At 35.5% G+C, this 16,025-nt stretch overlaps 1 protein-coding gene across 1 annotated transcript in view; it reads right to left on the bottom strand.

Moving 5' to 3' along the window:
• Window positions 1-358: 358 nt before the first annotated feature.
• tgfb2.L (transforming growth factor beta 2 L homeolog) overlaps window positions 359-16,025 on the bottom strand; it is a 79,072-nt gene continuing 63,405 nt past the window's right edge. Inside the window, 6 exon segments of the mRNA NM_001085726.1 lie at window positions 359-1,922; window positions 3,813-3,966; window positions 4,108-4,282; window positions 6,201-6,311; window positions 6,524-6,656; window positions 11,794-11,957. Coding sequence (NP_001079195.1) covers window positions 1,764-1,922; window positions 3,813-3,966; window positions 4,108-4,282; window positions 6,201-6,311; window positions 6,524-6,656; window positions 11,794-11,957 — 896 coding nt within the window. The 3' untranslated portion in view covers window positions 359-1,763.

The following is a 16,025-nucleotide window of genomic DNA, read 5'->3' as shown; positions in this document are numbered from 1 at the left end:
GTTTATTAAATGAAAATGTACATTACAAATCCAGATGAATGCCTCGAAGAATTGGAGATTTTCTTGTACAATTTTTTAATGACAGAGAGAAAAATGTGACTTTCCCCCCTCAAAAAAAATCATTGTGTCAGCTGTCTTAGTAATTTTTTTGGAAGACCTTCAGATAATCTGTGCAATTAACAGTCCACAAATAATAATAAAGTTAAATGCATCCTATAGATTTATTTTTATTAAAAAAAAAAAATAACAAGGCACTTCAAGGTAGTCAGAGACAGCAGCAATTAAAAGTTGATGAGAAGAAGAAAGGGGGGGATTGTTTCCTTTTGTTGTTATTTTAAAAAAAAAACTGGTATAAAATACAATAAGAACAACATTTACTAAAGGCAAAATTGGCGTATATGCATAAAAAAATGTGCAGGTTTTATTCAGCTTTGTAAATTGTCCCTTTAACACACAGCATATATAATCGCATGGAAGATATCACTCAATATACATTTCCAGTCCCTCTGTGATTAAGTGGACAGCAAGATGGAATTATTAAGATATTTAATAAAGTTTCCAAAAATTGTCAATTCCAGCCTTTCCAGGTTGAAATAAAGTCTTTTGGTATAAAAAAAAAAACCCATTGACCCACAAGATCAAAGTCCCATGCGACATTATGATTGAGCTTTTCCCTTCTGTCCGAACCATAAACAAAGACTTGAAAATCTACTCATCGGCAGAGTATATCATTCTCCGGTATTCTACGGCACCTTCCATTTTCAGGCTTTGGGATTATTTTTCAGTACCAGAAAAGACACTATTTTGCTACTGTCCACTGTGCCTTGGGCCATTGGAACCATTTAAGTGGTGCATGACTGAAGGTGGTCGCCATATCCGTGTACTGTTGGAACACGTGCTCTTGAGCATTACATGGTTTGAGCAGTTTATTTTGGTCTTCATTTGTCCACATACTCAATGGTAACAAAAAAAAACAGGCTGCTTCTTAATTCCACACAAATAAATAATGTCTGTCAAAACTACAAACTAAAAGGAATGGGTACGATGCCTTAAGGCAGAACAATAGAGAGAAATCAAGTAAGGCATGGGACAGCAACACCACAAAATGGGTTATTCCTGTTTTTCTTTTCCTTTCACATAAAAACACTAACAAATTCTTCCAGTGTTTATTATTTTTTAAATAAACGTCTCTAAACTGTTAAAAAAAAAAAAGGTTTATAAACAGCGAGACATTCTATTTCTAAATTTTGTCTGCATTAGGCAGAATTTCCTATGTTGATATCTACATTTTTTTTTGGGCCAAAATTAGAAATTCTTTTTGTTGCTTTTTGTTTCTATTTTTTAAATGGGAGATTTGTGTACTGACTATGCCACAGGCATCAAAGGTAAACTAAGACTAATACGTACTATTTCAACGCTTAATATAGCGTACCGGTAAAGGAATCAGGTCATAATCAACGTAAAAAAAATAATTGATGGGCTCATCCTGGCAGGCATTCTGGAGAGACATTTTTGGCACCTGAATGTCTTGCTTTAACACAGGGATTTTTTATTTAAAGATCTCCATTAAATGTCTTATTAAGCCAGTGGAACGCAAGTTTAAAACCTTCAATGTTTGCATCTGTTGCCAGTTTAATTTTTGTTTCCTAAAAATCTTCCACATACAAGTACCGCATTTTATTTTATTTTTTTCAATGTAACACTGATTGAACTATTTTCATTTTTTTTTTTATCCCTAAAAAAATCCTGCCCTTTTTGTTCTTTTAGCTGCACTTGCATGATTTTACAATCATATTTGAAAGCTGTTCAATTTTTGGCTTATTCCCGATGTAGTACAAGATGGTCAAGGAGTCTAAATCTTGAGACACGCAACACGGGGAGGCAGATGCTTCCGGATTAATGGTGTTGTACAGGCTTAGCACCTAGAAAAATAAGAGAAGGAGTATTAAAGGCGTAGAGAGGTAGATCGGCTACAACATTTTTTCTCCTCCTGACTCCGCAATGAATTCTGTCAGTGTTGTTAAAATGTTATCTACAGCTTTTGGAATGGGAATAAGAGGAAATGGATTAGTTGAAAACACTGAAGAATTAACACCATGTTTTCTATAAAAATATAAAAGCTATTTATCTGTACCAAAGGAAGAATGTAGGTTACCCACTGATGATGCACACATATTTCCAAGGATACCATTAATATGTTAGTCAAACACTACCCGTGACCTTTTGCTACAGATTCAATTGGCCATTTAAAGCGGAGACAGAAGACCTGTTCATCCCAACTATACTACCCACTCTATTTAAGCTGCATGTGTACAGTAAATGTCCAGTTGAGATATTTGTGACTATGACAGTCAACTTCCTCCCACTGAAAAGCAACTGCGGCATACTTTGCAGTACAATATCAGCATGACATGTTTGCATTTCTCATGCTGACTGGGCCCTGAATCTCAGTATAAAGCTATAAATATTCTACAGGCTGACACTCGTGCATGGCAAGAAATGTGAGCTTACTGCTATTAGCCGACACAGCACAGATATTTATCTTAATATAAATAGGTTTTCATTTCTATTTTAAGGGAGGCATGCTAATTTGGTAGATAGCAGAGATCCTAGTTACAGCAGAGGCTTTGATTTGGGAAGTACTTAAAATTATATGAAAGCATGCTCAAGTAAAAGATATTCCTTGAAACTCTGGAAAGAGGTTCTGGTGGACAGTGATGGGCGAATAAATTTGGCAGGAGCAAATTCACAGAGATTTCCGGATTTCGCCACCGGCGAATAAATTCATGAAACTCCGGCGTAAATTTGCCGACTTCAAAAAAATGTGGATGCGTGACGGAAAAGTCGATCACGTCAAAAACGCAGCACATCAACACAATATCGATGTGGGTGTCAAAATTCAAGTTTTTCAATGTTTGTCGCGGTTTCACAACTTTCCAGCACATGGTTAGGCGAAGCAAAACGCCCATCACTACTGGTGGATACCACTATGCTTCCAAATTCTTCTCAAAATAAACCACTTTCAGTCCAAGACCTGAAGCCATGATATTCCCAAACCCTGAAAATAACCCCACTGGGAATGGGCAAATCAGTGAATGGGGTGAAAGCCAGAGATTTGAACTATAACATTTTTATATTTGAACTGAAAAGGTAGTCTGAACAAAATAACTCTGTAAACCTCTGACTTACCCTCACATCACCCACCCACCACCCAATGGAATCTTAACCTCTGGGCTTATGTAGGGGACCAGGGCTTTTCTTTCCTTACTGTTATCAGATATAGCTCTAGACAGTGAACTGGGTTTGTGATAGGTGTGGGAGTAGGTGTTCCCCATCCAGGTGTAGGCAAACCCTCTGGGTGGTTTGGAATTCCCCACTTGCACAGCAAATCACTGTGCAAAGTGCTCAAAAAGAGTACAGAAAGGCCAAATAAAGGAAAAGTTTCACCAATAATTGAAAGTGTAAAGGAATGACAATATAACGTACTGTTGCTCTGCACCAGTAAAACTGGTGTATTTGCTTCAGAAACTCTATAATAATAGTTTATATAACAAAGTTGCTGTGTAGCCATGGGGGCAGCCATTCAAAGGTGAAAAAGCAGAAAAGATACAGCAGATAACAGATAAGTTATGTAGTATATAACGGGATTCTTCAGAATGTATCTATGTGCAAAAATAGCTGCCCCCATGGTTACATAAACTAAAAAAATGTTGCCAAAAATAACTGTCCAAATGGGTGAAATATTGCTTATCTGGAAAATCACCACTTTTTTTTTACCAATGTTCATTGCATAAAATAACTATTTTTCTTACCCGGCTATGTTGAGTATCTGAGCTCCACAGATACGGACAAGCTCCAGCACAGAAATTTGCATTGTAACCTTTGGGTTCATGTATCCACTTCCAACCAAGGTCCTTTTTAAAGTCAATGTATAAGGGACGTAGACAGCAATTGTCCTGGACGTTCCTGTTAATTTAAAAAAAAAAAATTGTTTCATTTTCACTAAATGCCAAAACTGATCAACAGAAAAGTATATTACTAAATAATAAAAAAACATTGTCTGAGTATTTTTACTATATGCCTCCCTACTGTCTGAAGACTAGTTACCTAAAGCAGTAGGCGGCATCGAGAGCTCTTTTCTTCCTTCGGCTGGATTGCTGAGACTCAAGCCTATATGAAGGCAAAAGCATGAGCAGGAGGTGGGGAGTTCTGCCTGTGTGCTTCTTCCGGCCAGTCTTGCTCTTGGAATCCCCACCAGCATACATGTAGGCATCATCAATACCTTGAAGAAATAATGTTCTTCTAGTTAATATTATGCTGTAATGCATTGTAATGGGCGAAACTTTGTGTTTTCTAAATGCACAATGGCTATAACTGTATAATAAATGTTTAAAAAACCCTAATAAATTTCCTAATAAATGTTCATTAGAGATGAAATCAGTTATATATATTTATATCAGTTGTTGAGTTATATACAGTATATGCACCTTATCAAATTAAGTAAGCCTTATACCTTTATATAGTCATTAAACTCTTCTTTGACTTATAGAATATTTCTATATTACAAAAAGGAGATTCATTAGTCCCTATGAAATACATGAATGGATTATATATGGTAGAAACTGATCATTTTCCCAGTAAAATCTATAATCCTACTTAAAGGGATCTGACCCTCCCATGTCTCCTTTTTTCCAGGGCTCAGCCTTTTGGTTCTGGCCAATGAAGAATATATTTTTAACATTTCCCTTTTTTTTTACTTTAATCATAAAGTTGTGATTGTATAAAACCTCTGTTCTACTTTTGTGACACTTTGGTTCATGTCAAGTATAAAAAAAATTGCAAAAAGTAAAAAAAAGGTTGAAATATCGCCTACAAAGATTGCTATAATAGATTGCTTGTAATTAAAGAACAGTTTGTACATAATTATTTACTCTCTATATTTCTTCCTTATGTATGGACTATGGACTTGTTTACATGTACCGAACAAACACAAACCAACAGCCATTGTAAATATGTAAGCAATTAAGTACAGAGTTCTTTCCATGTAACTCTCCATAAACGTTTTGATTACCCAAAAACCCAACACAGATGCTCTTGTTGCACAACAAAAATAATTATTGTCATGAGAAAAAAAGCCAGAAGAAGAATTTGGGAGAGTTAATCATTTGTGTGGTTAACCTGAAGTTTCTTCATAGATATATTGCCTACAATTTAAGGATTCATCATCCTTAGGTAGCAGCACTCCTAGTAGGGTTCAACAGACTATTGGGGAAATGTACTAAGAAAGTGTTAAGTTTGCCCACATCTAATAACTCATATCAACCAAGCAGATTTTTATTTTTCAACAGCTGGATAGTAAATGCTACTTACTGGCTACTATGGGGATACTAGGTATGTAGTAAATTCAAGACCATTACATAGCCCACTAAGCATTTGCATAGTTGTCTACATAGACTGTTCAGAGTAACCTATATTAAGGTAAGCACTAATACAGTTCAAATGTGTTTATGGAAATATTAATATTTACTGCTAAAAATAGAAATATTTTGCAACAATTTTTTGACTCCTTGCATATTTCCATAAATACATTTGAACTGTATGAGTCATCAGAGCAGTCTGGAGCTAGGGAATCCAAGCATATTGTGGGACAATGGTTCTTTATTGCACTACTAATTGTAGGCAATTGTATTAACAAGATATAATGTTCATGGGGTTTGATTTGGAGAGGGTATGGGTGTAGGTATGGGTAGAGCAGATCAAAATTATATTATTTCCATTTATAAGGAGCTAATTTATAAATACATTTATTTTTCTGCTCTGGATGGCAGATATTTTTAAATTTAGAAATGTTAGGGTTTTTTGTTAAAAATGTTTGAAAACTTGAAAATCTTGAAAATGTGCACTTATTTATGAAAAACTCAGCTCAAAAACTTTTATTGCTTAAAAACATGGTAAACAACTCGAATGCACTAAAATCCCATTATACCCTTCATGTTTAATGAGCCCAATTTATAATTGATTTCAAAAACTTGAACTTGAAAAAAGTGAATTTTGAAAACACAATTTCTATTGACTTCTACACGAGCACAATGCTTAATAAACCTTGACAATTCAGGTTTTGGAAACTCAAATTCTAATTTGCGAGAAAAACTTGATTCGATGAACTGATTTGCCACACAGTTAGCTGAGGTTATATTTACCTGCAAACCTGGTTTCCAATTCTTCACTTTTGTTTGGAATGATGTAGTTATTAGAAGGAATAAAGGTGCAGCAGGGACAGTGCAAACTTATCTTAAATCCAAGATTTCTGTCTGAAAATAAAAAGAGAGCAGCAGATAAAGAGATGTGTGTGGGGGTACTGTCTATTGACTCTAACCTTTTAGATTCTAACCATTCTAAAGGAAGATGAAGAAATGAGTCCTAAGTATTTTTAACAAATTTCAGGGCAACAATGTTCTACAGAACCTCATAGATATGGGTGGAGATTAATTACATGGTTACTTCTGGAAAAACGCCATCTTACCTTTGTGATGGAGCCATTCATTGACTGCCTCTGTGACATCGAAGGATAGCCATTCTCCCTCTGCTCTTGTCTTTACTACTTTGCTATCAATATAGCGTTGCGTTGGTGAAGCCAAATCTTTCGACTTTAGAATCTGCAAGAAAGGGGAAAATGTGTGTCAGGAACTCTGGACCAAGTGTTCTTGAATTCTCGGTCTCATGTATTATGGATTTACCAGGCAAAACAAACTCCAGTAGCTCATAATGTGCAGTTGAAAAGCACTTAATTCACAACAAAATCCCTCTTGAGCCAAGTCTAATGAAAATCTGATGAGTGGCAATGAAAATGGAAAATATTACTGAGAAACAAGTCTTCTTTCAAACATCTGTTGCCTTCAAGTGCCTACAATGCACATGAAAATATTATTTCGTATCCTGAACAAGATGACGCCACGTTTAAGTGGTTATATCTATTACAAAATGACAAAATGACCCCTCACTTTATATTGTATGTATTAAAATCAATTGAAAACTACATACAAAGTGTAATTAAATTATGCTGGGCTGGACCAGAAAGTCAGTTTGCTGTCACTGCATTAAGCCAACAATGTGTAATATCTAGATTTTCTTGGACCCTCTGGTGCTGAGTTTTATTTGATTCTACTAGTTAGCAACTGTAAATCAATAAAGAACATAAAAGTTTTGTTTACTGTAATCCAGCATGCTGCCGGGTTCCTAGCATCCTATAGCCCTCACTGTAAGACACACGTTAACATGCTCACTTTACCTTGTGGTTCCCAAATTTTGTAGCTGCCCCATCTAGTAGGGACCAGAGCAATGGCTGGAGGGCCAAGTCTGAAATCTAGTAGGGTGTGAGCTAGAGAGAGTGCTTATTTACTCTTCTAGATCCTCCTAGAAGCACAAGCATAAGGAGACTCCATCCCAAAACAAAAGGTATTTTCAATAGGTAAATTTGGTTAAACAAGTACTCCCATTGTATAAATCTACTTATATAATGAGAAGGCAATTACAACAATTTTTGGAAGAATGGAGCTATTGGATGAATAATTAAGAAAAGGACTGTAATAATAGGGTATAATGAATGGGAATCTTTTTTTTCTTTTTTTTTCTGCCCCCCCTGGTTCTTACGATCTGTACTTGCCCTCAATGATGCATGGGAGGATATTTCCTTTGTGATGTTTTCTGTACAAAATCATTAAGAATGTTATTATTAGAAATTTGTTTTATGTGCATTAAGTGTGGTTGTTTTCATTTTATGTAGCTATGTAATTTTTGTAATTTTTTGTATTTCATCTTTATCCAATTAATTTTATTCCATTTATTTGTTTTTTATGTGTAATGAAACCAAAATAATAAGATATTTCTAGAAGCACAGCCTAAAAGCCAGTTAGGGTGAGATACGGATGTCAAATGATGATGATACAGCAATATATTTTAATAAAACCTAGCTAAGCAAATGATAAATGTCAAATGGGTCATTGAACGTTGGAAACCATGGCTCTAGGTGTCCCTTGGTATTATTATGAGTTACCTAAAAAAAGCAAAGTGTATTGGCTCAGATTTTCAAGTTTTCTACGCTTCCAAAAATAATTAAAAAACAAAATTTTTGGCTCCAATTTCTAAGCAGGGAGCCATAGGAGAGTTCAACAGATGTGACTTCAAACATTTTTACAAATATCAACTTATTTTTCTATGAAATGTGTTATTGGGCCACTGTTTCCATGAAAGTTCCACTTGCCAAATTCTTATGTTTTCTGGGCACCCAATTTCAAGAAGTTTTCATATCTCTATATTAACCCTAGGCTGTTGGGTTAACTGCTTTATGACTGCTGAATCCATGAGTTATTTTACACCGTAATATAGAATTATTTTCATCTGAAATAGCCTAAAAGTTGAAAGAATCCTTTATGTAGAAATAGGTCTTGTCACACTCCCAGCTGGCTTCAATTATATTCTATTATTGGATAATATATGACCCAGTTTTGTGCCAGATTCAATCCAGTGAGAAAGCGTTATCTCATGGTTTATCACATGAAAACTCATGAATGAAATTCAATTCAAGGAGAAAAAAACTTTTCTCCTAACTCAGTTTATAGATTTTCACATGATAAACCATGAGATAAGTTTTTCAGAATTGAATAGCATCTCACATTGAATTTTGTCCATGAGTTTTCACGTGATAAACCTTCTTCTCACTGAATTGAATCTGGCCCTTTATGCTAAATGTTAATGTGATCAAGTTGGTTCTTTCTGAGGGGCTAATAATGTCTTTAACTTTCTAAAACTCCTTACCAAATTCGTTGCCTTTCAAATCAGTGATCTTCAACAACAAAAAAATTTATTTCCAACTGAATGTTTTATGAGATCAGTAATAAATGAGTATTTTGTAACATTATCCATTCCTCCTTCTTCAAAATGGTATTTTCCAGGAAGGTAAAATTAAACGTTTAGCTGAAGTCAACGTAATCCTTAGTATAATGGAAACAATGAGTATATGCTTAAAAGTCTCCGTCTAGCTCTACAGACTACATTACACATCAAGACCAGACTTGTAAGATCTGACCAAAGCAAATGGAAATAATATACCAGCACTTAAAATTAATATCTTTAATTAAGGGATCCCTAACATTTTTTCCTGTGTATGAGAGAAAGAAGTGTTGGAGACAAACACAAATATTAAAAGCATGAAAAAAGTTCCTTGGATAACTAAATACCAGTGACATGATTTGCTGGTTGTTAATTCCAAATAGTCTACTAACAAGAAATAACTATTTTACTGTTGCATCCTTGTATCTGCAGAATGTCTTCATTAAAGCAGTTGGTAAATACAAAAGTTTCCACGATTCAAGTGATACTACTAATTCAATATGGCCCTTTTCTCGATTCAAGAAAGAACATGGCAAAAAAACGCAAACATGAATATATTCAGAACCTTGAATATTCACAATTTATAAATGTTAAAAATGTAAATAGTCTCAAAAAAGTAAAGGATGGTGACTTTCTGTAGTCAATGGGGATTTTCTCCTGTCCAGTTTATCAAAATATTAGGGATTTTCAGCCTTAATAAAGGAAATATAATTCTCACTTGTGGGCAAGTTTTTTTCTGCAAAAAAAAACAAAACATGGCTGCGAATATTCTGAGGTTTTTCTAAAAGGGCACCTGTTGGGCTAAAATATTTTCCCCAACCAATGGTGCGGTCACCGCCGGATTTGCCGGACGGGCACCCCTAGGCCGTGTGGTCGTGTTGGGTGTCCACCCGGTCCTATCGCCCACCCGCACTACCTCGCACAGGTGCAAGAGCGCTGACGTGCAAGCGCCGGATCACTGGGGAGCAGCGCGTCCCCAGTGCTCCCCATAGAGCCCCGAAAAATTTGTTTTGCTGTGTTTTGTTTTCTCAAATTAGTTAATTGGCTTCCACGATTAATTCAAATTTGATTGTAAAATAAAACTTGAAAGAGTGTTTCTCTGATCAATTCTGATATTTACAAAAAAAACTTGTACTGAAAAAATTTGATTATAAGCCATGGCAAAATACTTGATCAAAATGAATATGACATTTTTTATTCATTTTTACAAATTCGATGGGCTGTTTGGGAAATAAAATGCTTTTTTAACTTCACCGCTGCCTGCTGATTCGTAGTGCACGCTGAAAAGGTTCTATATTTTTACAAATTCAAAAATATCATAAATTGTAATAGCTTGAATGTTAAAACTACAGCCCCCACTGACTTTTATAGATGCCAGATTTTAGCTGCCAATTTTTTTCATATGAATCATCAATTTTTGAATTTGTGATTTTTATGCAGTTTTCACAAATCATGGCAAACATTCTAATTGGAGCTTTTATAAAGTGAGTCTAAGGACTCACTATAATCATATAGTAATGGCATTATTAAGCACCATTATAAGTGTATATTTTGCATGGATTATTTATTCATTTTGAGAAGCATGTCATTTAGAAATATATTCAGGAACTTAGTGAGGTCCTCTAGAAGATAAAGTGCAAATGTTCTTTACTATACACAAGCCTGGTGCTTAACAAATCTTTTTTATTCACTATACATATTTCTGGCATATAAAGGGTTAACATACATCTTGGTACCTGTAAGCACTCTAAGGTATCAGACTGAAATCTAGTAATGAGATGTCATCTACTAAAAAAGGAATTTCCATAACATGCAACGTTATCTGATAAAATTCCAATAAAAGCCAGCATTTGGCTGAAATCCTCCAACATGAAACATGGGCCACTTGCGGTTTCCTAACGACTTCTCTTGAGCAGAAGTCGTTTATTGTAGAAATATTATCTAATCTCATTGTATATTTCAGAAAGCATTTCTGGGTCATATCTGTTTATACCTTTCATCCGAACTAAAATCCCATTTTGTCAATATTTACCAAACGATCTGTTCAAATGTCATAAGAACTTAATTTTTTCTCTGTACGATTCAGAAGGGAACAGAATAAGTAATCTTATATCACTGAAGTGGGGGTTGCTTATAGAGGACAAGCTTAAATTGCAGTAGGCAACATATAGGGGGTTATTTACAAAACTCCAAGTACCCGAAAATCCCCGAAATCCAAAATATTTGTGATATTTTGTGTTATAATAGGCTTTTAAAAAAATCACGAATTTTTCGTAATTTATTAAACCCCGAGGACTAAAAGCCCGGATATAAAAACACGGCATCTCAAACCTGTCGAGGTTGCATAAAAGTCAGTGGGAACAGTCCCATTGATTTTTGTTGTGTTTGGGGTTTCGGGCAATTTCGCAATGTTTTCGGAGCTTTCGGGTGAAAACTCTGAAAAATTCTGCGTTATTGGGGAAAATTCATGAAAAAATCTTGAAAATCTAAGCTTTTCCCGCAAAGGTAATTTTTGGGAAAATGCAATGATAAATAAGCATTAAAAACCCAACCGGCTTAGATTGGAGTTTGTAGCAGCCAATATTGAGATTAATTCAGACCTTGATAAATAACCCCCTAGTATATGTAAGGGAACCAAAAAAAAAAAACAGAAATCAGTTTTCTTTTGGAATACAATGGAAGTATATAAATAAAAGTTGATAAAGGTTTTTGATCAATCATTGGTGACCCAAGCCATAGACCTACAAATGGGAGAATTTTGCTTTAAATCTGCTCAGAACAAACACATTGATAACAACTGGGTCATCTTCAAGTATGGTCAAATAATCCACAATCCATTAACTGTAATCCTCCACTGCAGGTTGTACAAGTCCAGCATTCATCAAAGAACGCAAATGTATTTACCTGATATAATTCTATCCGTTGTTCTGATACCCGTGCCTTTGTATTCATTAAACGAAACACTCTAAATTCTGCCTTCACCAGGTTGGAAGCATTTTTCTCCATTGAAGAGACATCAAATCGTACGATTCGGAAGTATGGGGTGGTATAACTTGGTGGAATGACATCTGGAAAGAAAAGTTTTAATGATAAAAATATTATGGTTATGTCAGTAGTACAGCACAATACATTTTAGATATGTGTTACTATATCTCTTTTGCAGATTAGACTGCACGGTCACTAAAGATAATCTATTTTGAGGCTAGATGTTAATTGTGTTATTTGTGCTACTTTTGTGCTCAACCCTTGTGTGAAGCTTCTAAACTGACACTCACACCCCATCCAGATTGCTAGGGTAATACAAAGAATTTTGATCGGATCTACCAGTGTTTGAAGGGGCAGTTTGCCTTGAGTTTAAAAATTGACTTTACTTTGTATGAACTGTAATTATGATGTAGAGTAGATTATGCTATTCAAGGATTTTCAGCTTTCTAGTGTGAACTATTTGGCGGTTTGAATCACAGATTGGAAGACTATGTTGAACAGAAACACAAGTTATAAATAACAGAAACCATGTCGAAGTCGATGGGGATTAGGAAAGGGTCTTATTAGATGCATATTAAACATTTCTATGGTCTTTATGCCTCAAAGTAGGACCCCACTCACACCAAACAGAAATATATAGACTGATACTGATTCTGCACTTTATTCAGCTTAGCTGCATATTCACTAAATATTCGACACTTTATTAAGCTTAGATTCATATTCACTAAGGTTTACACATGTATATATCCAATTTCTGCCAATATATTGCACATTTCATGTTTACATATTTATTGTGTATTTTTAAGCTCCTTTTTGTGATATGTACTAGCTAGAGCCACGTTGTCTCGTCTCACTGTATATTTGTATACTGCTGAGATGACAATAAAGTTTACTTTGACTTTGACTAACTACTGTATTGGAGAATCCCAAGGATGTTTTCTGATTGAACAATTTTCTCACTATGGGGACATTTTTCAGTGAAGTCTTCACTTCCATTACTACTTACATATATCCAATATATATTGGAACAGAATTCCGGTTAATAATTTCACAAGGGGTAGGACAAAGTGCCCAGGGATTCCATTAGCTACACAGCTACACCCTGACTCTAGTTGCAAGGGATCTGTAGTGATTGCTCCACAGCTGGCTGTATACATAGTGATCCCATACCTGTACAAAATAGCACAGTTGGTCACATTATGTTGTTATGTGATATATCACTGCAGGAAGAAAAGGTTAAAAGACAATTAAATGCTTCTTGAGAGATCTGTCACTCTACTGTACTTTCTGAAAGCAACAACATCAGCATTCAATAAGCTGCAAATGTTATTAACTGGGAAGGAAATATGTTCCACATTTCTGCCTTAAAGTGCATTATTCTGCATGCAAAAACGTGCTTTTCATAGAATTAATCAATTAAAAAAAAAAAAAAATATATATATATATATATATATATATATATATATATATATATATATATATATATATATATATATATATATATATATATAAACACGTTCCATGAGGTGACCTATATAAATGTACAACTACAAAACCAACAGAGCCGGCAAGGTTGGACAATTGCCTTTACTCTACCATGAGTTCAAATGTGGAATTCTTCCAAAGGATAATAGAAAAACGATTGAAGCAGAGCAAATGGCACAATGCTAATTCTTTCCTCTGTCTGTGTGTGGTCTCCATGGATTTTTTAGATCTTACCATTTGAAACATGTATAATAATTACATTAAACTTGATCTGGAAAGCGACCAAACACTAATTCAACATTACTTTGTATTTTGCTTTATTAAAAGGAAAACTACCTTGACATGGCCACCAACACAGCTATGTAGTGTATGGACCACCACAAATGACCTACCTAGAGGACATTCATCTTAAAGCTTGAAGTGTCAAAGAACATACAGTAGATTCTTTGTATTTATACATAAGAACATGAGCTACTTGACAGATTCCAGACCAACAGTCCCATGTAGAGGTCATAAAAAGGTGCGGTTCACGAATCTCACAGCAAGCAGTGTAACAGCTCCCACTAATACTGGGTATAAAAATACAAATATTCAGATAAAGAGTTATTTCTGTTATCTGCATATATTGTAAGCTATGGCTTCAGATATCTTTGTCCATGTGGGATTGTCCCTGCTGATGTTCTTCCTGGTGTTTCCCTCTTATAATACTACACTTCACTGCCACAAGCCCCAACTGGCATTTTGTAAGAAGACTAGTGGGCAAATTACCCCCTAGACATGCATGGATATAAGTATAAGTTTACTACTGCAAGCTGTAACCACAGGTTTGTCTTTATATGTGTAAATCACTTGGAATAAATTGTATATGACAATGTATAACCTTGGTGGTATATTCCTTTCAATGATTTAAGGGGTTAACCACAAGAAACAACAGTTTTCAATGCATGTGCAATGCATTTTGAAATAATATCAGCTGTCGGTGTCCTTCCATGTCGTCTCAAATTAGAAGCTACTGTATCCTCTGGCTCTTGGAAGGAAGAGTAATCCCTCCTCGTGATAAGTATGACATATGGAGAAGAATTGACTGGTAGGAACAAAACACGAGTGACCTTTGTTCTTTTGAGTTTCAGTGCTTGTCAGCATCATTGCCAGCTGGAGGGACAGTCTATTTGGAATATCAGTTATAAATCAGACTTGGCTGTATAGGTAATGATCTTAAATGAGCTTTCCTACATGGAATAAAAATAGATTGTGGTGGGATAGACACACACTATTAAGCAAAGAGATTATCACATGTTGTAGAATGAATATATCTCCAGAAGAGCAATGATTACAGGAATATCACTTGTCCATTGGAGTCTGAAGGCCATGCCCTCATCAAAATGTGTTTAATAGAACCTAGAATGTCCAATTATCTTATGAAATAACATTGTAAGTGATTATGGTTCTTGGCACTCTTGTGAGAGCATCTTATTCCTTCCAGGGCCAAAAGAAACGTTATTGTCAGGGTCTAGGGGTTCTAATAAGTTGGAGTCAGGACCAAGGAGAAAGCTGTATACAGAAAAGTACAATTTGCTGTATCTGAAGGGTTAAAAGAGTTCATAGTCATGTCCAGGCAAAAAGATCAGGGTAGGCATCGAGTAGCAAAGTCAGGAACAAGGGAGGAGGTCAAGAACTGAAGGATCAAGGCCAAATAGCCATTTAGGAGCACCCAGGAACGTTACCAAGAAAGATCTATATTTGAACATTGAACCCAGGTCTCATGGGCACTGCCTTCTTGTCGACGAATCACGATAGTTATGTCTTGATTTATAGCAGAGATGCCTATGGTCACCCAAATATCCATCATCAGCTGTGGCAATTTAAAAAGGGCTTCCAGGGTCATTAAAAGTTACATGGGATCTTAAAAACTAAAGCTGGACATGCACACACAAGGTTAGCTTGTTTGGCCATGTTGGACAGTCATGACTTCTGAGTCTCAAGTCAACAATAATATAACACAGGATCCAAAGCAGAGTAGTCAGCTTCAGCTTTTAGGTCATAGGAAGGTCTACATCCCCGAGGAGGCATACGTGCCCTGATGCTGAGGTGAAATGCATATCCAATTCTGCACATATATGGTCAACTATTATCTTTGTCCAAGAAGTCATTTAAGCAGCTCTTAGCGGTAACTAGTGATGGGCGAATTTGTGCCAAAAAAATTGCAAAACGCATTGAAGTCAACAGGCGTCAATTTTGGAGCGAGCGCCAATTTTTTTAAGCATGAATATTTGGTCCAAATGCATTAAAGTCAATGGGCGTCCGATATAATTTTGATGCTCATCACTAGTGGTAGTGTGGTTTTGAAAGATTAACATCCAATGCTTGGTACATGGGGGAGGTATTCGAATATAAAGTGCATTTATTTATTTACAGTAAAGTAGATTGGCTACCACTCTCTGTGACATCACTATTAGGTAATGCTTTTCCAGCAATACTTTAATAAAAGCATCTGCCTTTTGCCCAGAAGATCATTGGCAACAAACACCGAGAGATTAGCACAAATTAGTAAAAAGAATAGTCAGTCCATTTCCACTTCATCAGAAAAACCCAACATGCAGAAGAGCAACCTCAGAAAGGGATTCAGCTCACTCCACTGCATTTACTCTGGAAAGATTTGCATCCAC

This window comes from Xenopus laevis, chromosome 5L, assembly GCF_017654675.1.
Source record: "Xenopus laevis strain J_2021 chromosome 5L, Xenopus_laevis_v10.1, whole genome shotgun sequence".
NCBI lineage: Eukaryota > Metazoa > Chordata > Amphibia > Anura > Pipidae > Xenopus > Xenopus laevis.
The sequence above is the reverse complement of the archived record's forward strand: the minus strand, read 5'-3'. Positions and strand labels throughout refer to the sequence as shown.